Source organism: Protopterus annectens, chromosome 6.part0 (genome assembly GCF_019279795.1).
Source record: "Protopterus annectens isolate FY-2018-M chromosome 6.part0, PAN1.0, whole genome shotgun sequence".
NCBI classification, from domain to species: Eukaryota; Metazoa; Chordata; order Ceratodontiformes; family Protopteridae; genus Protopterus; species Protopterus annectens.
Window position 1 is genome coordinate 168,105,785 of NC_056737.1, and position 23,617 is coordinate 168,129,401.

At 39.8% G+C, this 23,617-nt stretch overlaps 1 protein-coding gene across 1 annotated transcript in view; it reads left to right on the forward strand.

The window, feature by feature from the left end:
• The window catches only part of LOC122803784 (extracellular calcium-sensing receptor-like), a 394,251-nt gene that overhangs the window by 280,923 nt on the left and 89,711 nt on the right, over window positions 1-23,617 (forward strand). Inside the window, exon 4 of the mRNA XM_044073472.1 lies at window positions 11,659-11,886. Coding sequence (XP_043929407.1) covers window positions 11,659-11,886 — 228 coding nt within the window. The remainder of the gene's footprint in view (window positions 1-11,658; window positions 11,887-23,617) is intronic.

A 23,617-nucleotide genomic window follows, 5' to 3' on the forward strand; every position in this document is an offset into this window, starting at 1 on the left:
TCAATCTGCAATCATAGGACTACATTCATATCTGCTAACTTTACCAGATCCAAACATAATGAATGTTTTTAAAACATAAGGGAAACAAATTTAAGATGACTTCCCTGCTTAGATTAGCAGAAGTATATCAGTGGCAAGCAGGAATGGAAATCAAACCAGAAGTAGACAAAAATCAGGCAGCAACTGAATGAGCCAAAAAACAACAACAAAAGAATGTAAGAAAAGAATCAGATAAGAAGGCAAGAAATGTGAAAAAGGTGTAAATATATTTGCAAGTACAGAAAACTCCTGGAACAGCTTCATGTTGATCAAGATTTGACACAGGAATGGTTAAGGGCAGGTGAATATAAACCAAAGGATAAAAGCTAATATTGCTGGCCCAGGATAGTGAGCTATGTACACATTGGTTTACAAAGTCCATTGGACATGTGGGAGAAACAGACAAATGCAAGTTCTGTAACAAAAAAAAAAAAAGAATGGGAAACAACCACATATCTTGTTGCTGGGTGTGATAGACTAATGGCAGAGGGTCTGTATACTGAAAAGCATAATAATGTGGCAACACTGTTGAAGTGGGGATTGTGCAAACATTACAATAATGAAGCATGTAAGAAGCACTGAAAACATGAACCGCAGAGCATTATTGAAAACGATGATGTTTATATCACATGAGATCAACCATTACTAACAGTTCAAAAGATAGATGCAAAAAAAAACAGATATAGTATTCCTGACAAGAAGACAAAAGGAGCATTGATAACTGAAATTGCTACACCCAGTAATTATATTGAATTATGTACTGAGAGACCCAAAGTCATAAAGTACCAGGATTTGCAAGCAGAAATTACAGCAATCTGAAAGGATACACAGACAGTTCCAGTAGTAGTAGGAGCAATAGGTCTTATAAAAGAATTTACAGTTATATTTAGATATGTTACCGATATAAGCATATCCATATAAGTTGCAGAAGGAACCAATTCTGGGCACATTATGGGTGCTGCAAAGGGCACTTTTGGCAAACATCAATGACTGGAACAATTCTAATTTTATGATCTTTAATCATACTTTCTCTTAGGAATGTGGTCCATTCCTGTCATGGTATTAGAAACCCCAAAGACTTAGAGAATTTAAAAAGAAAGAATTATGTTATTATTTAATTGATTTACAACCATTAATTCTTAGCTGATACTTAAATATGTCAGTAGTTATAAAAGCAGAGTTTTACCAATATACTGATGAAAACACCATCTTAAAAAAAAACAGTTTTGACATTTTTACAACTAATGATATGATCTAAGGCAACAAGTGGTATCTCACATTTTCATTGCCTCTCTCTGCTGTCTAGTATCTCCAGAGTCATCTAAATGATTTTGTTACTTAGAAACTATTTGTATTTAGTTGATATTTTGAATACTGCTCATGTAAACTGATTGATTTGATATTTCTGACGTACTGCCAAGCTGGTATAACTATTTTAGTTGATAGCTGATTTATAGCTGTTCTTGTCATTTACTATCTAAGCTAGTAACTTTTTTCATGATTCCCAGTGGCTTTAGTTTCTTTAACTGATTATAGTATTTAAATGGTGATGTTCTGGCAATAATTAATGTTATACTATCAGCTGACAACCTCACATAGAATTATTTTTTTCTCTTTTATACACGCTGCAAGGTAGTAAAAGTAATCTATTGTGAGTTGCACTGAACCCATCTCCAGGTGCATAAATTTCTAAGCAAGAAAAGTAATTCAGAAGAATGTCTGATGGATTAGCTTTAAAGCTACATATATTAATTCCTCTGTGTTTTATTTTTTCATGCCTGTGAAGTAGTTATGCTTGCCACCATGTCTCTAATCATTCTAGTATTCTTACCCAATTTCTTTCTGAATTCTTCCTGGCCAATATCTATTTTCTTCCCATTCTAGTCTCCCCTCACCTTACAATGTATTGCCTGACCCTGACCTATACACAGCTACTTCAGGGAAAAGTCTTTGTGACAAATCTACTCTGTAACAAAATTTGCAGCTTCATGTAGGTGCTGTGTATGTGGACCCTCTATTATAAATTTTTAACAACAATAAATCATAATGTATTACCTCTATAGTTTGCTGTTTCAGACCAGTTAGCCTGTGCTGTTTGATTTTACAAACTACCAGAGGACATGCCCACCCCCAAAAATATCTCAGACCCCCCATTGCAAGCCAAGTCTGTATGTTACACCATCTAAATGGGCAGTTTCTCTAATAATCTTATTTATATAAATGCAAGCCGTTTTGTGTTTGGTTCCCGCCTTTCCTATAACTAGTGTAGTCCAGGTACAGATTTGCTGTATCCAGGACTGTTGGTAAGCTTCTGAGCCCCCCACACCCTTCTGTGTTGGAGAGAAGCCTTCTAGCTTATCAGTGGGAGTGGTAAGCACTAGGTAACCTATCTACCACAGGAGGAGTGGTTTCTGGCCCAGAAATTATAGTTTATTGGCCATTTGGGAAGCTTTTCCATCTCTTTCAACCTTCTGATTTAAAAGCCTGTGTTTGCGCTTGTTTCCTGCCTTTCCTGTTACTAGTCTAGTCCAGGTACAGATTTGCTGTATTCAGGACTCTTTGTAAGCTTCTGAGCCCCCCAAGCCTTTCGGTGTTGCAGGGAAGCCTTCTAGCTAATCAGTGGGAGTGGTAAGCATCAGGTGGCCTATCTACCACAAGAGGAGTGGTCCCTGGCCCAGAAATTGTAGCTATTGGCTGTTTGAGCAGTTTTTTTCCATCTCTTTCAACTTTCTGGTTTGAAAGCTGCACTTGTGCCTGTTTCCTGCCTTTCCTATAACCAGCCTAGTCTGGTTACAGCTTTGCTGTATCCAGGATTGTTAGTAAGCTTCTAAGCCCCCTCAAGCCTTTCTGTGTTGGAGGGAAGCCTTCTAGCTTATCAGTGGGAGTGGTAAGCATTAGGTAGCCTATCTACCACAAGAGGAGTGGTTCCTGGCCTAGAAATTGTAGCTATTGGCCGTTTGGGCAGTTTTTTCCATCTCTTTCAATGTTCTGGTTTAAAAGCCGCACTTGTGCTTGTTTCCCTCCTTTCCTGTAACTAGCCTAGTCCAGATACAGAGTTGCTGTATCCAGGATTGTTGGTAAGCTTCTGAGCTCCACTAGCCTTTCTGTGTTGGAGGAAAGCCTTCTAGCTTATCAGTTGGAGTGGTAAGCACTAGGTAGCCTGTCTACCATGAGAGGAAAGGTTCTTGGCCCAGAAATTGTAGTTTATTGACCATTAGGACAGTTTGAACGTCTTTTTCAACTTTCTGGTTTAAAAGACCACATCTGTGCTTGTTTCCCATCTTTCCTGTAACTAACCTACTGGGTAGCACTAGAAAGCCTTAAACTGATACAAGCCTTCTAGCTTAGAAGAGAGACTTTGGAGTGATTATCAGTTTTCTGTACTTTCTTGCTGTACTTAACTGTTTTCTGCCTAAACACAGATTTTCCAACATTTATTGTGATTTAAAAGCTTGTTATTTTCATATATTGTACTTATTTGACTGCCTGCACTTTTAAAAAGTTGTTTTTTGTTTAAATAATGTGTTTAACGGTTGTAGGTTACACACTAAAGTGTGATAGCCTTTTCTGATCATTTGTAGTCATTTAAAGCTGTTTTAAGTGTATTTTTTACTGTTTTTGCTTTATTTTTTCCTTGTTTCCCGCCTTTCCAAGCTAGTATAGTCCAGTTTTCAGGCTAGTGCTGAATTCAAGGCGGTGATACTAGTTTCTGAGTTGCCCATACCTTACTTGGATAGAAGGAAGTATCTCTGTTCACCTGTAAGAGAGGGGAACTTTGAGCAACCTATCTGTCCCTGGAGGAGTGGTTCCAGCCCAGAAGTTAGAAGTTTATTGGCCATTTTGGGAAAATTTCTATTTCTTTCATTTCGTTACTATAAAAACCGCGTTTGCACGGTTTTGCGCACTGGGCAGTGCCAGTTAGCTACGGTTAAATTATTCCCGGCTCCACTAACTCTCCTCTTCAGTTTTTTCCCTTGAAACTAGTCTAACTCTCAACCTAAGCACTCAAAAAGCATCTTACAGCCCAGCACTTGCTCAGACCTAATAGCAAGCACTAATATAGCCTGACACTGATTGCCCAGCAGGGTAAGGCTTTTTATTCACCCCTCACCAACCAAACAACTAAGCAGCTCACCCTACTATTTAGGCATGACCAAAGGGCAACTTCAGGTGCACTCTCCAGTCCAGCTGGTGAATCTGGGTATCGTGAGGCAATGTTACAACTGCCTCATGTACACAGACAACCCTCTCCTCCTACCACAAAACACTAACATATGCGAGAGATGCAATTATACAGCCAAACTGGAAGCTGAGCTGTCTCCACCCAAGACTGGAACAGACAGTCAAGAAGGAGAAGGTTAACACTTGCATCACAACTCCAGCCGCACACAGACCTACTAAAACAGCACTGGCAAAAAATACACATAAATACACAAAATCATACTTGGAGGCTCTAAATAAAAACCTGCAAAAGCATCAGAGACCTCCAAAGCAGACAACCAAACAACCTGCACTTCCCATCACAAATCAGACAATACATGAAACACAAAATCAGTGTGCCGTACAATCACAGCCCTTAAGGTGAAATAACATACCAAACACACTAGTAATAGGTGACTCTATAGTCAGGCACACTGACGTCCCACTCACTAGGCTGGACAAGCAGAAGGTTACTGTTAGCTGCCTGTCAGGATCCAGAATCCGCCACATAACACAAGCACGCAGGTCACTCCAGAACAAGTACAAACATGACTCTGTCATTGTTCATGTTGATGTGAATGACCTGAGATGTACCTCCCTGGACTACATGAAAAAAGACATGGAAGAGCTCTCTGATCATGTAGCCCAGGCTGGTATGACCCTGACCCTGAGTAGCATCCTGCCCTTACCAAGAATTATACCTCAGTATAAAGAAAAAATGATCAATTTCAACAATTGGCTAAGCTTCTGGTGTCATTAAATGGGATGCAGTGTCTGTCAGTCTGAGACAACATGCTCGACAAGCCACGTTTTTTTCACAAGAGATGGCTTGCACCTGTCACCCCTACGCTTTTGAATACTAGCCAAGGCTCTTGCTGCCCCCAAAGTGCCTTTTTTAGGCAAGGCTCAAAAATCAAACCCACCTCTGTAAGCAGCACAATTAACAAAAAACTGAGGGTTATGCTACTCAAAGCCAGGAGTTTAAATCTTGAAATGTACATGCTCAAAGCACTCCTCAGTATGGAGAACGCCGACATCTGTGCAGTAACTGAAACCTGGTTCAAGACTCTAGAGAGCACCCCAGCACTACTGGGCTACAACTCATACCACACATTTTGGCCACAGAACATCGACCGAAACACAAAAGGAGGGGGTGTATCCATATTGATCAAGAATACCTACACCTCCAGGTTAGTGGCACAGCATGATACCTCTGAGATCATCCATGTGCAACTAACATTGGGCAAATCTGCAATGCAAATTGTGGCCTACTGAAGATCACCCTCCATGACCCAGGACCACCACTCCACCTTTCTGGAGACACTGGAAAACATGAAGGTCCTACTGAAACCCTGATTTTGGATATTACCCTACCATTCACTGGGAAAACTACTTGAGTATAAATTCCCAGGCCCAGCACTTCTTGGAATTCAGCAACTCAAATGCCCTGAATCAGCTGGTAAACTCCCCTACCAGAGGTGAAAACATATCGGACCTGGTCATCACCAACATGGGCGACAGGTGTTCCACACCGGAGGTAAATCCGTCACTGGTTAGATCAGACCATAAACTAATCACTCTGGATGTCCACACCCCATCACCACCCACAACTAAGGAAACCACAGTAAAAAACTTTTCTAAAGCAAATTTCACTTTAAGACAGAGGTGGTAAGTTTCACAGCCCAAGATGCAGAAACCTTTTCAAATGCACTCTATGAGCACCTACAAGGATGCATAAATTGTGCCATCCCTAGAAAAACCAAGACTCACTCCTCTAAGAGAAGGGAACCAGTTTGGTGGACCCCTGCAATAAATAGGCTATACAACAGAAGGAGGAATCTAGTTCAGAAAAAAAGAAAATCCCAAGAAGGAAAGACATCCCTGATCAGTATCAGTAAGAAACTAAGGTCCCTCATGAAATCATACAAGGCTAACTTCGAAAAAAAAAATAGCCAAGGATTCAAAAGATAACCACAAAGCCTTCTTTAGCTATGTTAAGAATCTAAGTGGCAACTCACAGATATGCACTGAACTAGTGCAAAATAGCATAAAATATACGGAACCTACTGATATTGCCAACATCCTGGCAGATAGATTCAATGCAAACTTTACCCCCCCCCCTCACCTCCAAAAGGGCCCGCAACAATACTGGAAAAGTGTAGTGTCCCAAAAATCACAGACTCACAGGTGAAAACAGCCCTTTCAAAAGCCAAAAACACAGCATCAATGGGACCAGATGGTGTCCCGTGCTGTGTCTTGCACGAACTACAGAACAAACTAACCCCCCACCTAAACACGCTGTTCAACCTCAGCCTCTCCACAGGCTACGTGCCCATAGAATGGCACACAACAATGGTTATTCTTCTACACAAAGGAGGGGCCACAACTGACCCTGGTAACTATTGCCCCATAAGCCTGACTAGCCTGGTCTGCAAGGCTATGGAGCGCATCATCATGGAACTCATTAACAAAGACATTGGAAACCTCCAAACACTTGATCCGACCCAGTTCGGCTTTGTTAAGGGCAGATCATGCTTACTAAACCTGGTTGACTTCTTCAAGACAGTCACCAAGGCCATAGATGAGGGAAAGGTGGTTCACCCAGCCTACCTTGACCTTGCCAAGGCTTTTAACAACATTCCCCACTTAGGTATGACAGAAAATCTCACCAGCCTGAACATAAATCCCTACTTCATGAGATGGGTTGCCAACAGACTTACAGACAGAACTCACACGGTAAGAATAGTGGGCTCCAGGTCTGACTCTAAACCAGTCACAAGTGGTGTCCTGCAAGGCTTGGTCCTGAGACCCCTACTGTTTGGCATATACTTCTCAGAAGTACAGGCAAACACAGGAGGACTATGGCTAACCAGGTTCACCAATGACTGAAAACTGGGAGCCATAATTGACTTTCCAGCTGACATGGACATCCGCCAAAAGGGCCTTACTGAGATGGACACCTGGTGTCAAAGTCATGGCCTCAAGCTAAATGCCAAAAAATGCATAGTCATCCCGTTTGGGAAAAACAAAACACCCACGAATTACCACATAGGTGGCAGCCCCCTTAATACAGAAGAGGTAATAAGAGATCTGGGGACCCAGGTAGATAGTAATCTCTCCTTTGACAATCATATTGCCAAAGTAGTTAGGAAATCCTTTTATGTGGCCCATCTAATTACTAAAGGTTTCGCATCTAGAAATAAAGAGGTTATAGTGCCGTTATATTCATCACTCATTAGACCCATCATAGAGTACAATGCCCCATTTGGGATGTACCTCACAAGACACTTCCAACAGCTGAAAAGACCACAAAAGTACCTCACCAAGTGGATTACTGGCCTCAAACATATGTCCTATGCAGCCCGACTGAAAAAACTCTGGCTGTACTCAGTGGCATATCGCTTACTCAGAGGTGATCTCTGCCTGACTTACAAAGCCATGTCCAACTCAGAATTGATGGACATGCTCCACCTAAAGAAATCCAAGTCACTACGAGCCATACACTCTAGTGAGCTAAACCTCGCCACAACAATAAATAGAACATGCTGGAGGGATACATTCCTGTCACAGAGACTCCCCATGTTTTGAAACAAAATTCCAAATTACATCAGGCAGAGCCCCTCACTAACACTCTTCAAGAGAAACATTGACGCGTGGATGGGTAACAGAAAATACACCCCTGGGATCACTTCATTGGCTCTTCTTGACAGAGGCTCAGTTAATTAATCAATGGGGTGGCAAAAGCTGAGACACTCTGGCTAGGCTTATAAATGCCCACGGGCAGATAGCCTAGTACCTACCTATGAACCTAAGACTTCTTTCACCAAATACCTTATTTCTGTTTTTTGTCCTACACTAACATAATTTTCTGCTACGGACTAGCCGTCACTCACCTCTTACCCTTACCCTTCCCCATCTATACTGGCTTTTTCTGCTGGTAAAAACTAATTCTGTACTTATTGTAGTCCACATACTCTGCCTTTAAAGAACAATTCTGCTCTGTTGCCATATTTCCTGTAAAACAATCACTGCTTGTATTATCAGTTTTATTGTGCATTGTTGTTATACTTCCTGTAAATTTACACTGACTTTATTAATGGTCTTACTCTTACTCTCTGCAGTGTGCAAAGTACAGTGATTGTTTCTGTAGTGCTTGATAACACTGACAATTCCTCCTTTATTGTATGGGATTTGCTTTGTTCTCTCTCTCTTTACTCAGGCTCACTCCTCCCCAATCTCTACCCCTAATTCACATGCCCCCTTACACTATAGGTTCATAGGTAAATACTGGGCTATCAGTCTGTAGAATCTAACTAGCCAAGCCAATAACCAGTGGTCAGAATCAAACCCTGTACCTTGCATCTGAGAGGTAAAGATGACTTTAACCATTATGCCATAGACTCCCCTTTATAATCATCCTACCCCCATATCCAAAAACCTTTCTGCAATCAGTTTCATTTATCCTTCTTTTAACCTAAAACATATACATCTTTACAGCCCCCTCTGTCTTTTTCTCTAATCTCCACCCTCATTACCCCTATCACTATTCCCAAATACATCCTTTGTAACCCCAGTCACACACCTAACCACTCTCATTATCATATCCAGCTTACCTTGCCATCACTTTAATTCACATCAAGCCTCTTCCCCAGATCTTAATTACCTAATCATGATATTACCTGTCATGCTCAGTCTCTCTCTTGTTCTACTGACACACATTACAATCTTACACATCATGGCACTACCAAACTACATATCTGCCATAACCTCACTGTGCATTCACCAATAACAACTATAGGGTCTATATCAGTTAATTGAACTTTTAAAAGTTCGAACACCATATGATCGAGACCATATGTTCGAACTCTTAAAAGTTCGAAACAAAATCCCAGAAAAAAACTACCTGAAAGTTTAACAAGGGGGGCAAGCCCCCCTGCACCCTCCACACCTCCGCTCTTTAAATATACCAACTTCGAGATCGCACTACAATGCAGACAATGGAAAACTTCCATTGCTGCACTGTACAGGGATCTCTGTTGAAACGTTCGAATTTTTAAAAGTTCGATCATATGGTGTAAACCATATGACGTTCGAACTTTTAAAAGTTTGACAATGAGATAGGAACCCTAACTATACAGTCTTTCCCAGCTTATACATCTTAGCCCACTACCTCCATTTAAAAAAATACTTCATTATCAACTTACTACCTAAAAATAAAATATCCATGCATATAAACAAATACATATACTATACTGAGATTGTATGCCTCGCAAATCTCTCAGTGTGGTGACATCTGTCCTAACCCTGTATTCTCAACCCACCTCTTATCTCTAAATACTACTATAGTGTCCTCACAGTATGACACACTAAATAAAAAGCTCAATCTTCTCAACTCCTTGACTTCTAAATCACAACTCCTGTATCTTAACCTTATGGTCTCACTTTTCCACAAAAATGTTACTCCACTTACCCTCCTTTTTCTATAGGTCCATCAAAATATGAACCTTGCTATATTAACCTGATAGCATAGTAGTAAAATCACTGAACTTTATACCTTGATTTTACTCTATACTCCAGACATCTTAAAAGTTGACAGGGTAGTTGGGGTTGGTATAATGGTTAAGATGTTCAGTTCATAGACACAAAGCACAGGGTTTGATTCTTACCTTTGGAAATGAAGTTGGCTGAACTTAAAATGGCCAGCAATGGCAGCTATCCTAGTGCTTATCTATGAATAACCCCTGATTCAAACATAGCATCAGTGATACAGAACCCCTTTCCCTAGCTGCATTATTATTAGACCTGACAGACTGCAAAAGAAGGAAGGTGGAATAGACCTAGTTTACCCTAATTCCTATACTCTTACCCAATACTCAAACTCCATTCGAAAATGTCATAATACTGAAATGCTCATTACTTTCCTAAACTTAAATAAAAGTCTGTGTATTATTGAACATTGAATGCCCCCTGAAAACATCATTCCCATACTGAAAGACATACTGTCCTAGATATACTAAACTCTGACTACCCATCTTCTAGTATAAACTCAAAATCAGACTCCCCATCTTCTTGTATAAACTTAAAGTCAGACTACCCATCTTATAGTATAAACTTATATAGGTTCACAAAACTTATATAAGCCTCACTGAGAAAAAAAATCCTATGACAAGGCCTCCATTCTTAAATGGATACAAGTTTCTCACTTAAGTAAACTCATAACTGCTGGAACTCTTCCAGATGCTCCCAACACATCCCGGCAAATAACCTTAGAAGTCTTACTCAGGCTAAAACCACAGATTTAAATTCTCTAGCATTCTATTAAAATTTAACCAATTCTTCCTCACTTCCAGACACTGTAATATAATTATCAGAATCTTTTACCAAAGTAATCTTCTTATCAATATATACATTCATATCCATGACAACCAGTGACCCATTTTTGCCATTTTTCATAAATCGTATATGCTGCATGTCACTAAAATTATAACAATCTGTCTCTGTTAAGCATTTAAATAATTATAACAATCTGTGTCTGTTAAGCATTTAAATAGTTATAACAATCTGTCTCTGTTAAGCATTTAAATTAAATATCCTATACTTTTCAGCTTACTCAGCAAATATTTGGCATCATTCTCACATAAATTTTGAAATACAGACATCAAGGTAGAAAAAGTAGATTAAACACATTATTATTCTTCAAACTGTTACCTACAACATCACTAACCATTTTCTCATTTAATATGCAACATAAATTCAACTTATGTACAAATGATTTAATGTCCAGAATAGTATCAGCTAATTTTGCCCATTTATTAGGTATAAAATAAAAATTCAAATTCACTAAAAACACATGAACTAAAATGAATAACTTTGTAAGGCTGTCTTGACACACTCTCACCATTGCCCTTACTTAAGTCTTTTTGTTGCAATCACTGCATTGATGCTCTCAGAATGCTATCTTTACTTAGTGACTTCAGACCTCAATGATTTGCCTGAAAAGCATACATTTTATGAGGAAGAGATCACAAATATGGGGTAAAAAAAATCTGGACATTCTGTAAATTTCTGGCCAGTTGAGAGCTATAGCTTCAGATCAGATGGATGTTGCTTAACTTCAGAAATCAGGCATTATAAAGGTGCAGAATAGGATTGCAGACATAAAGATCATATTGTTGGGCTACAAAAGTGGATTGATTTTAGGTATTGTACAGTGAAAAAGATATAGTTATTTACAGTGTCTTCTCTTTGAGAAGGCCTTAAGCCCTTAGTAGTAAAGTAAAAGTACAAATTTTGCACAGCTTTAGTATTGTCAGTATATAATGATACTGATGTACTATACTTTGCTAAACTGATGGAGAAAATAACAAAAAAGAAATCATACAACCATCACCTTAAACTGCTGTTTTTTTTTCTTTGCAGCTTTTCAATTATATAAAAAATACTCACTTTAGGAATAAAAATGGTGAAGAGGTATTCTTTGATATGCATGGGGATCCTCCTGCACTGTTCAGCATTGTAAACTGGCAAGTAACAACAGAAAATACTTTTTGGTATCCAGAGGTTGGCCATTTTGAATCTATTGCTGATGGCAATCAAATTCTGACAGTAGATGTACCTGCTATATTATGGAATGACGGTCACGGAAAGGTTAGATCACACCAATGATGACATTTAACTGTTTTAATCTGTCATTATAAATATTCCAAGTTTTATTATTGGACAGATGTATTTATGTTTTGTGAATGCCTAAATTATACTCCAAGGAGTATAAACTGCTGTTGCACATGAAGTGGTTCAAAAAAATAACCAAGATATAGGAAACATATTATTATCCCAGTAAGACGTTGTCTTGTTCGATTCTCAGCTAGAGCGTCTTCTGTGTGGAGACATGCGTGAATGGGCATATCTTCGTTGAAGGTTGTGCGTCAGGACTGGCAACTCGGCATGTAAAAATCTACTGCCAATTATTAGTGGACTGGAGTTCCGCTGTGGCGACCCCTAACTGGGAAAAGCTGAAAGACTCAACATTATTATCAGTTTAATTATTAATGCCAAGAGAAAAAAGCTTACCCAGGCAACAATTTATTAGGCATTCCATATAATTCATAAGTCTATCAAGGAAGAGTTTAAAGAAATATCACTGATGTCTTAATTAGTTATATCCCGTAAACTTCTTAAGGAGGTATCATTTTATGGCAGAACATTGTTAATTTCTCTACAATGTTGCAAATGAATTTTGCATAAGTAACATTTAGCCACCCCTGTCGTTACATTGCATTGCCAGAAAATGTTCACAGGTTTCTACATGGCTAATAACCACAAGGGCCTTTCTAAGCCTAGACATGTATCCTGAGACTCTGACAAGTTCTGGTACCCTTGATAAGTGTAAGCACTGGCTTGGGAGATAAAACATTTATAAGAAGGAGCCTGGGAGATGAACCGTTTACAGGCTGCCTATGTCCATTAGAGACATAGGTGCCAATCCGGGGATGAATTTCCTGTTTAGCATCCAGCTGTCCAGATTACACTTGAATTGGGTTAGAGAGGAACCCTGCTTCAAAAGGATGGGGATTCTGTTCCAAAGAAGGGATAGTTTCTGGGATACTTACCAGTCTCTCCAACAGGTCCTATTTATATCACAAGCTGTGTTTAAGTTGTTAGAATGGGTAATTCTGGTGCTGTTTGCTTTGTGGATATGCAGGAGGTCCATCAGAGTGGGGTTTGATAATGCCTTGTATGCCAGGAATAGATCTTCCCTCAACAGCATATAGGATACAGAATACAGGGATATGGCCTTGAGGTGGTCTGCGTAAGACATGTTACTTACACCTGTATGCTTTTACTGAGGAACCACTATGGACAGTCCAGTTGTTGGATATGCCTGCTTAGGTACATACCAGAGGAAGCATTGTACTCAGTGACAAGTCTGATGAATACCTGCAATCAATACTGCCCACTGGTCTTAAGGGTATTACTATATGTATGTTTTGGAAAGGGAAAGTGATTCTTTTACTTGCCCCTCTTAATATTCATTTTACAGTAAGAAAAACAAAAGAAGCAATATAAAGAATTTAGAATAAGACTGCATGTTGTATTATAGAATAAATGTTGTTTGAAAAACAAAAATATGGAAGTTCAAGGGAAGAACAGTTCCCATAGAGAGAAGCTATATTTATTTACAACTGTTTTAATTTGATTACATTTAAAAGTCATACTGTATAGTTGTTTTTTTGTTTGTTTGCTTTGTTTTTATTTTTATTTTTTCCAATTAATGTGCAGAACAGGCCTGCAAGTAGAATGAAGGAAGTAGTTAAGACTTGGATTTATAATAGGCATATGCAAAAAGTAGGGGTGGTTGTACTAAAAATTATTTCTGCACAGAGGTGTGCAAAGAATGTAACCCTGTTAACATCATATGTAAATGCATGCAAACAAGTTTCTACAAAATGAAGTTCATATGTAAAGAAGATAATAATTTGGACCGGAAGATCACCTCACACAAACATCTGCTAGCAATATCTTAAGGTATGCAAAATGCCATTATATATCCATAGCAGCAGATGGTGATGTAGATTAATACTTAGTCCCTCTGAGTCCCTCTGATTTTATTTATTTTTTATTTTTATTTATTTTACATTTGTTAACTGGGTTAGTCTGGCTGAGCTTTTGGCTCATTTTCAGCAGAGACCCAGGGAGAAAAGCTCCTCAGGACTAGAAAACAATGTATTAAATTTTAATAACATAGTAGTAACAATCAGCTACAGGAACTTATAAGCAGAGACCTGGAGAGAAAAAAACTCCTCAGGCAATTAAATTATACAGAGTATTAACAATTGGCAGACAAGTATGTGAGTTGTTACAAACAAGGTTTTAAATAATTAGCAGAAGAAAATGTGACTAGTTACAATATTATTTAAGCTGCTTTGAGCAAAATGAGTTAATAGTTAGGCAGATGCTTATTTAAAGGGGGTAGGATCTAGTTTATAGGAGTTTGGAAACAAGAAAGGAAAGTAAGAATGGCTAGTAGGAGATGTAGGGGAGGTAGACTATAGGAGACATACTAGAGAGGTAGGTTGTTTTGAGACTGTAAGAATTAAGAGTGGTTTGAGATAGAGGAAGGGAAGAGGTAGAAGAGGCAGGGGAATAGTGTTAGAGATACATTAAGAGTGATGTAGTGAAATAGGTGAAATGATGGTGGTTTTAGGGTGGTTGGCTACAGTGGCAAGACCACTTTGTTTTTAGGTATTTCCTTGTTGCTAATTTCAAACTTTTGCTATGCTGGAGGAATTTTATTTCCAAGGGGAGCTGGTTCCAGGATGTAGCTGGGTTATAGTTATAGAGAAGGCAGCCTATTTTGGTTTTGGGTTTGTAGATGTCTAATAATTCTTAATTTGAGCTGCATAGCATCCTAGCAGGGGCATATTTGGATATGATAGTGGAGAGGCTGGGGCAGAGGTAGGGTAGATAGAGGATAGAGTGGATGATTTGTAGTTGGTATAGTTGGAGCAGCTGAGGGAATTCTAGCCAGTCTAGTTGCTGTAGTGCTAAGCCGTGGTGTGACTTGTAGGTTTGGTTAGCTGCAAATCTGGTGATCTTATTATAGGTAGTTTCAAGCTTGGAAATAAGTGTAGAATTTAGGTTTATAAATATGTGGCAGCTGTACAGGAGTGTTGGGAGTAATAAAGCCTGGGAGACAGTTATTCAGGCAGTGTTAGTTAAATATTTCTTGCTACGGAAAAGGTGTCCAAGTTTCTGATGAGTTCTTTTTACCGAGTTAATAATATGGAGATCAAACTTAAGCTGATCATCTATTGTAACACATAGCAATTTAATACTAGATTCAGCTGAGATGATAGTGTTGTTGCAGGATAAGATGGTAAATGTACTTTTGAGTGTGGTGATGTTTTTAGGGAGGATTAAATATTAGTTTGTTATCACTAAGCCAAGTCTCAATAGTGTGGAAGGATGCCTGGGTAGTTGAGTGGAGGTCAGTTGGGGTGTCAGCAATGGTTATAACAGTTGAGTCATCAGCATATTGCACAAGAGATGACTGTGGACAAGAGGAGTAGAGCAAGTTGGTGAAAATATTAAAGAGTAGTGGTCCAAGTATGGACCCTTGGGGGACTCCCATTTGTACAGTGAGAGTGGAGGATAGTGCAGAAAGCCATTTAACTCATTGCTGGCAGGTAGAGAGATAGCTGGAGAACCAGGAGAAAGTAGGGGGAGAGAAATGTAAGTTAGTGAGTTTATCTAGAAGGAGTGGGTGAGAAACACTATCAAAGGCTTTAGAAAGGTCAAGGAATAGGCATGAGACAAGTTTATTGTTATCACGAGCTAGGGAGACTATGTTGATGAATGATATGAGTGCAGCAGTTGTACTATGCTTGGGATGGAAACCATGCTATGTGGGTGTGAGAAGGTTTTCCTGGTGAAGGTAATGCATTACCTGCTTGTGAATGCATTTCTCTAGGATTTATGAGAGTGGAGAGAGTATGGCACTTGGTCTGAAGTTGGATATGTCTGAGGAGTTGCCCCCTTTGTGAATGGGTAGAGTAAAGAAATTCTTCCATACAGTGGGGACATAGGATTCAGAAATGGATCGGTTAATTAAGATGGATACAGGATAGGCAAGAGGTTCAGAGGCAATCTGCAGGAAGTAAGAAGGTAGCTTGTCAACAGATGGAGAGCAAGGTTTAAGTTTAGAGAGTATTGACTTTACATAGTTAGTTGATACTGCTTTTACAGAGAAGGCGTTAGGAGTGTTTGGAAGAGGTATAGAGTTTGTGGGGCTGCCAGTGTTGTTTCTGAGTGGGATATAATTTATTATGGAGGTTATTTAGTTTATAAAATGATTGTTAAATTTGTTGGCTATGTCTTCAGGTGTTGCATTGGGACATGGGTTAGGAGAGGAAGGGTTTCCTGGATGAAGAATCTGTTTAATAGAGCTCCAGAATTTCTTTGGGTCTGATTTAAGAGTAGAGGGAGGATTGGCATAGAAGTTTATTTTGTCATAATGGATATTTTTTTTTATTTTATTTCTGAGTTCTTTATATTTCTGAAGAAGAAAAGTGGGTCCTAGTTTTAGTTTCCTTTTTCCAAATCGTATCCCGGTCTTTCATGAGGGTTCTAGTAGATTTAGTGAGCCTGTGAGCAGTATTAGATTTGATTCTAACTGAGGAGCAAGGGAGTTAAGAATGTTTAGGAATGTAGTGTTGAAGGAGTGGACAGCTTCATCTGAAGGAAGAGTGGTGAGGTAAGACCAGTTCATTTTGGAGAGTTGGTGAATAAAAGAGTTAGGACAGAAATGAGAAAGTAAATGGGTGGTAATAAATTTGTTAGGTTTGGTAAGGTGGGGAGTATGTCTGGTTACTGTTATAGGGCAGTGGTCGCTGAGGGCATTTGGAAGGGTTTGGGAGTTATGATAGTTTTGAGGGTGGGAGACCAATATCCAGTCAAAAAGAGAGCAAGGTAGGTGAGATTTATTAATGTAGGTTGGGGTTGTGATTAGCTGCTCAAATCCATGTAGGTTTATACAGGAAGTAGTGTTGGGAGCTTGTATTGTAAGCCAATCAATATTTCCATCTCCCAGTATAATTATTTCATTGTGGATGGTATGTGATAGGTGAGATAGGATGTTCTCAAGTATGTTAATATTATGACCAGGGGGATATAGATTGTTGTGACAGTTATGGTGTTGAAACTGTTAAGTTTGAAGTTGGTCAGTAGGAGCTCAGCTGGTGAGAAGGAGGGTAAGTCTAGTGTGGGACTGATTTGGGAGAGACAATTGGAGTAGAGTATGGAGACTCCTCCTCCTTTTCTTTTAGGTCGATCTAATCTAAGGATATTATAGCCAGGAGGGATGATTTCACTGTCCAGATGGTGTGGTTTTTAACCATGTTTCAGTTTGGATAACTATGTCAGGAGTATAGTTAGCTATCCAAGGATGGAGTTCTTGAACTTTATTTACAAGGCTCCTGACAATGATAGAGCAGAATTGTACTTGTTTTTGTGGGTTGGAGGGGTTCACAGGTTTAAATACAGGGAGGTTATTGTTCAAGGTAGTGTCGGTAGTGCTTGGGTTAGGATGAAGGTCACCAGGTAGAAGTAGAGGTTTGTAATGGGGTTTTAATTTGAGTAAGTAGACTTTGTTTTTTTTGTTTTAAAGGGGAGGGGGGAGATATTTTTATTTTAGGAATGGAAGTGGTGGGGGAAAGATGGAGGGACAAATTAGTAGATAGGGTTGTGGTTTAGTACTTGAGTTAAGAGTGGTGTTTGAGGGATGGAAATAGGGAGTAGGTAATTGTGAGTGATAGGAGGTGAGGTGATAGAGTATAAGGAGTAGAGAAAGTAAGAGTATAGTTTGAGTTATAAGAGACATGTCACTTTATGGCATGTAGAACAGAGGATAAGATGAAGGGGTGGGAGTAAGGTATAGTAGTTTTTGATAGTGGATAGTAGGTAAGTGTGGGGAGGAGCAAAGAAGTGACGTAGTATGAGAACAGGAAGTAGAGGGTGGGGGATGTGGGAGGAAGTGAGGGGGTGTGGTTGTATGGATAGGTATAAAGGTAATGGTATGGGGGTGGGTGGGAATGGAGGTGGGAGAGGATCGAAGTCAGCAAAGCAAACAGAGCGGGGCTACACCTTCCAGATAGAACGTAGCTAAAAAAAATATCAGCTAGTCCAAGAAAATTTACTAGAGATGCTACACTTGGAGGGCTTTCAGCTGCAATTAGAGCAAATATGGAATCCAGGGGTTTTAAAATCTTTGGTGTGTTGTACCTGAGCAATCACTTGGGGGGTGGGGTAAGGGAGGGAAACGATCAACTGGAATTTAAAGTAGCAGGGGAGAATCCAAGGGACTCTGTTAACCTAGATAATTATAAAAGGACAGCCAAGGAAATACGGTAAACATACAGGCACCCTTGTTCTAGGACTGGAAGGTTTCTCCAAGAAAAACTATGTGTAGGAGTACACCACAGGTAGAAGTTGTATGCTGCTTACTAGTCTGCAATGGCAGATTGTATTCTCTTTTATATTTGTATTCCCCTTTGCTCATTATTTGCTGCACACAATGTAGCTAAAGATAAAAGCAGTTGGAGACTTTGCACCTCTGTTTGGTGTTTAGTGAAGAACAAGTATTGAGGAGGAGGGACTGAAGGCTATGACTATTGAAAGGGGCTAAATACTTTAACATACAACAAATTATCAACAGTGAAACAGATGAAAGGGGTGGGGGTGGGCTAAGAGGAAGAAGGTTTGCAGCTGTTGCCCCTGGGGTATACACTCTAGCTGACTGTAACAGATTTTAACAAGGCATAACAGTAGTCACAAAATCTGGCACCTACACTACACAAGTGGCAACAACAAGGTTCCTGGAGTTAAACCTGGGGCTGCAGTCTATTTTTGGATGATAGCTGGTTAGAGTTTTCTTTGTGTTTAGCTGGAGTGAGAGGATTCCTTGCTCACACAAGTGGGGGGGACCCAAAGTGATCAGGTCCTCAGTGGCTACTACACAAGTGGCAACAACAAGGTTCCTGGAGTTAAACCTGGGGCTGAAGTCTATTTTTGAATGATTGCTGGTTAGAGTTTTCGTTGCTTTTAGCTGGAGTGAGAGGATTCCTTGCTCACACAAGTGGGGGGGGGGGCAAAGCGATCAGGTCCTCAGTGGCTACTACACAAGTGGCACAAGGTTCCTGGTGTTAAACCTGGGGCTGTAGTCTATTTTTGTATGATTGCTGGTTAGAGTTTTCTTTGCTTTTAGCTGGAGTGAGAGGATTTCTTGCTCACACAAGTGTGTGTGTGTATGGGGGGGGGGGGGCAACCCAAAGGAATCAGGTCCTCAGTGGCTTAGAGATGCTACATCTGGAGGGCTTTCAGCTGATGGTGAATAGTTGGACAGATCATACCAGAAATATCTAGTATGCAACCTTTATGCTGCCTTTCTTCCAGCAGCAGATGCTTTCTACTAGTCTGACAGCTCATGCACCCCTCCTTAATTATGAGCAGTATACTGGATATAGGTGACACCCCCATTCTCCTTCCTTGACTCAGTGGCGACTGGTGCTGTTTTCCCTCCAACATCTGAACAATGTGAATAACCTGTCATCTCCAATCTAATAGCCATGTCCCATGGCCACCGACAGCAGTGATTAGATTCACATGACAGCCAATGCAAAGTGATAAGAGTCCTGGGTCTACCTGTCCTTTCCCCATCTGTCAAAATTTGAGTGCTATGGCCCTACCAGCTAACAGGTACTTACTTTGTGTGTTTAACCTCTGTCCCAACCAGCATGACAGTGACATGTATCTCTTGCCTACCACCCCTCCATATCAGTCTGTTTTTGATCATTGCACAAAGGACCCTCCCATACACACATGGTCTGTGTTCAGAAGTCCTGAATGCTCAGCAAAACATATTGTCAGTAATCACTGAAGCCTCTGCTATGGATCATCACTTGGTAATTACTTAAGATCCCTACTCTTTATATTGGCCTAGAGCAGTAATTTCAGAAATTTGGCCACCTATGACTTTCCATCTTTCAATGTATATGAATTAGTGGCGCCTCATAAACATACCAATTCACATGCCTTGTTCAATCCAACTGAAAAGATAACAACACAGACACCCATCTAGCACAATCACTATGCCAATAAAGTGCAAAATATTTTTTTGCCCTTATCTCCTTACCACTGATGACAAGTGATCGTTCATCCTCTATAGGCTTATTCATTCTACCTGGCTTCCAGCATCCTAACACATGAAGATAGGAATGGCAAGAGCCAGGAATCCTGGCCATCAAGCAATGGAAATTAGGATAATTTTTCACTGCTCGTAACACCATTTCCTCTTTATTGAATAGTGCTGTGCAATGTATGCTCTGCTAAGTCAATGCCAGTGTATGCATCCATGGATCTTCAATGTTTCGATGAAGTGCTGTGCTCTCCTAGTTGGGCTCACATCCTTTATATTCCCTACTGCAACAGCTGCACAACTGGGCTTGCTCTCTGATACCACTTCTGCAGTGGGTCTCTTAAAACTCAATTCTCCCTGAATGTGTGAGCTGGAATTTGTCATTTATCTGTATCTATCCTTGTTGGCTACAGTACTGTTAAGGCCACTAGCAGAACCTAGGTCAGCTGAAACACAGTAAGGGTCATGTAACTACCAAGATTCTGTTTGAGAATTGCAATTCACTAGTACAGGCAGGCTGCTCAGCTTGTTACTATGATGATACCATCCACTGTGGCATCATGGACCCTGACCACCTCTTTGCTCCCAAAGATCACTTCATTTTCATCCTGTGGACTTAGGCAAGGTAGAACCATTGCTGCACATACATGAGTGCCAGCCTATTTCATTAGTCATTTTTAAAGTGCATTCCAAATTAAGGAACTCCAATCATTAATATTTTATGGGTATCACAAATAAAACGGTGACGGGAGATGTAAGCAGATTCTAAATACAGACAAAGATAGAGAGACAAACATACACACATGCACACACACACACACACACACACACACACACACACACACACACACACACACACACACACACACACACACACACACACACACACACACACACACACACACACACGCACATGCACATGCACACGCACACGCACACACTCACGCACACACTGATAGAGACCAGCAGGTATGAGTGTAAAAAACACATAGACATAACAGAGGTAAAATATAATGTTGTCTCTGTAAGCTGGTAATGTGTTATAACTGTGTTTTATATGTAATTCAAGCTTAGGAAAATGTATATGTTTGTATTTATTTACAATGTAAACTGATAAGACCACTAGAGTTCTTTTCCAACCAGAAATATTATACTAATTAAGTAAAAATAGTAATGCTTAACCCATATAAATGATGAAAGTCATATATTGCAGGCTTTAGTTCAGGAAAGCAAATCAAGACTGATCATTAGAGCACCAAAAAGAAGACATATTGCAATGTTCAAAGCATAGTGGAATACAAATGCAAAAAGGTACAGCGAGTCATATGAATTTGTTAGACATTTACAAGACAGCATTAACTCTCCTGCTGAAATCCTGCTAAAATGCAAGAGTGCATCCCCAGCTTGAAGCAAGGTTCTGTGCTGTTGGAGTGACAGTTATGCATGACAACTGTATTTCATATAATTAAATACATCTTGTACTTCTGAAAGTCTGATCTGTATGTGGAAGCCTTAACTCAGAGGGTTTTGACATTATGGTATGCCTTTATGAATTAGAGATCAGTTTACATCTAGGGCTATCTCCTTGTTGATTTTGTAATGCAGAGTATTCTACTAAATGAAGTTAACACTGTTTCTACAATTTCTGAGCTATAGTTAGATTTTTTTTTTTTTTATCAAAAATTCTACAGACAATTATAAGGTATAACAATGGGGAGCAGTTTTGACCAAGCTTTTATTAATTTGATAATGGAGCATTGGGAAGATGAATTATTACCCTAAATCATTTTTCCAAATTTGTCAAGTTTTATGGAAGATAACAATTTGTTTTTGTATGAAGTGGAGCAATGACCCAAGTTGGGCAGTTTTGGTACTTCTTTTTTTTAAGTTTAAATTTATTTTGAAAGAAGATGATATCTCTTTCTTGGATGTTTGTTTATCCAAGTCAGGTTTATGTTACCAGTCTAAAATTCATAGAAAATGAACTTTTGCTAATGATTCTTTATAAAAGACAGTTTCCACCCTCAGCATATAAAAATGATAAGCTCAGTTTGTTAGAACATCCAGGTTAGCCAAAGCGAATTCATAAAGGTTACCACTAAGTGCACACTTACCCCGGGATTCACAAAGGCCGATTTTTTGTGCAAGAACAGTGTAAGAGCTCCTGCATGGAAAATGGCCGCCAAGCAATCCAGGAAAGTACCGTTTTCAGGTGCACGAGCGGCCCTACACTGTTTTAGCATGGAAAACCGGCAAATATGCAAATCACCTCATTTGCTGATGTGACAATGAGGTGATTTTGCGATCTGCCAGGCTGCCAGGTCTCCGTGCTAGAACAGTGTTAGTGCAGAAATGTATTTGGCTAGTAACCGAATACATTTCTGCATTTGACAAAATGGAGGCATGACAGTTGTGTAAAAGCATGTATTATGTTTAATACACATGCCAATGGCCAAATATAAGACCATTGGCATTAAAAACAGTTTACTTATTTTTTTTAAATTAAACTTTTTTTTTTTTGACTGATCTCGGCTGCTTAAGCTTGGGGCAGCAGTGCGCAAATGGGATCATGACAAAAATAAAAAAAAAATGAGAAAACTCAATTTTAAGTTAATTCTGCATTTTGCCATTATAGTCAATGGCATGCAGAATGTAAACAATACCAGGGAGCACTGGTTGTCAAGGGGAAAGGGTCCATTTTAGTGCAGTACCTAATGAACTACACACTGGGGTATGCAAATGAGGGGAGTTATACTGAATCACAAATTTCTTTAAAGTGTCAGCTTGTACCTAACCGTGTAGGTACAGCAACACAACAGTGCAAGTGTAAGAGCTGAATGACTTCATAACGGATGTGTCATGCTTACTGTAAACTCACTGGAGCTCTGTGGCCCGTGTTTGCCCTTAGCTAAGCACAGCTAAAGAAGCGTGTGTGTCAGATATGCCTGAGCACTGTGTACATAGCCTAAATGGGTGTGCATACCACCCACTGGGATTTAAACAAAAAAAAAAAAAAAGAAGAAATGGCAGCACTGTTGACATTTGAGCACTAGGTATGTGAGGCATAGCTTGGGGCTTAAATAGGGAGGAACTGGGAAGGGGAAACAGCAGTAGGAAGGCAATTCAGGAGAACTAGCATAGCTGGCAGGTAGAATGTATCAGAATCAGCCAAATACACATGCAGCAGCCCAGCACACTACTATAAACTATGCAAACACCTTTCAGACTGGATGTAGGGGAAACAGCAGTAGGAAGGCAATCAAGGAGAACTACCCCAGCTGGCAGGTGTAATGTATTAGAATCAACCACTTAGACATGCAGCAGCCCAGCACACTACTATAAACTATGCAAACACCCTACAGATTGTTTTTTCTCACAAATTCTACACCACTGGTGTACACAGATGGGGGATTTTTAACTGGCACAACTAACTAAAAATGTTAGAGGCTGCTGCTGCTTTACTCCATCAATATATGCTAGAGATTGAGGGTGGTGAGAAGGAGAATGCTGACAACTGACCCACAGTGAGGAGGAGTAGAAGAGTGTACAGACCCAGGGTAACCTACCAAGGCCTACATGAGCTGGAAATAGTGGAGCGTTATAGGGTGGACAGAGACATTCTTCAGCAAATCATTGAGCCATGCTGGCCATGCCTCACACACAGAAATAATAGAGGGGAACCCATCT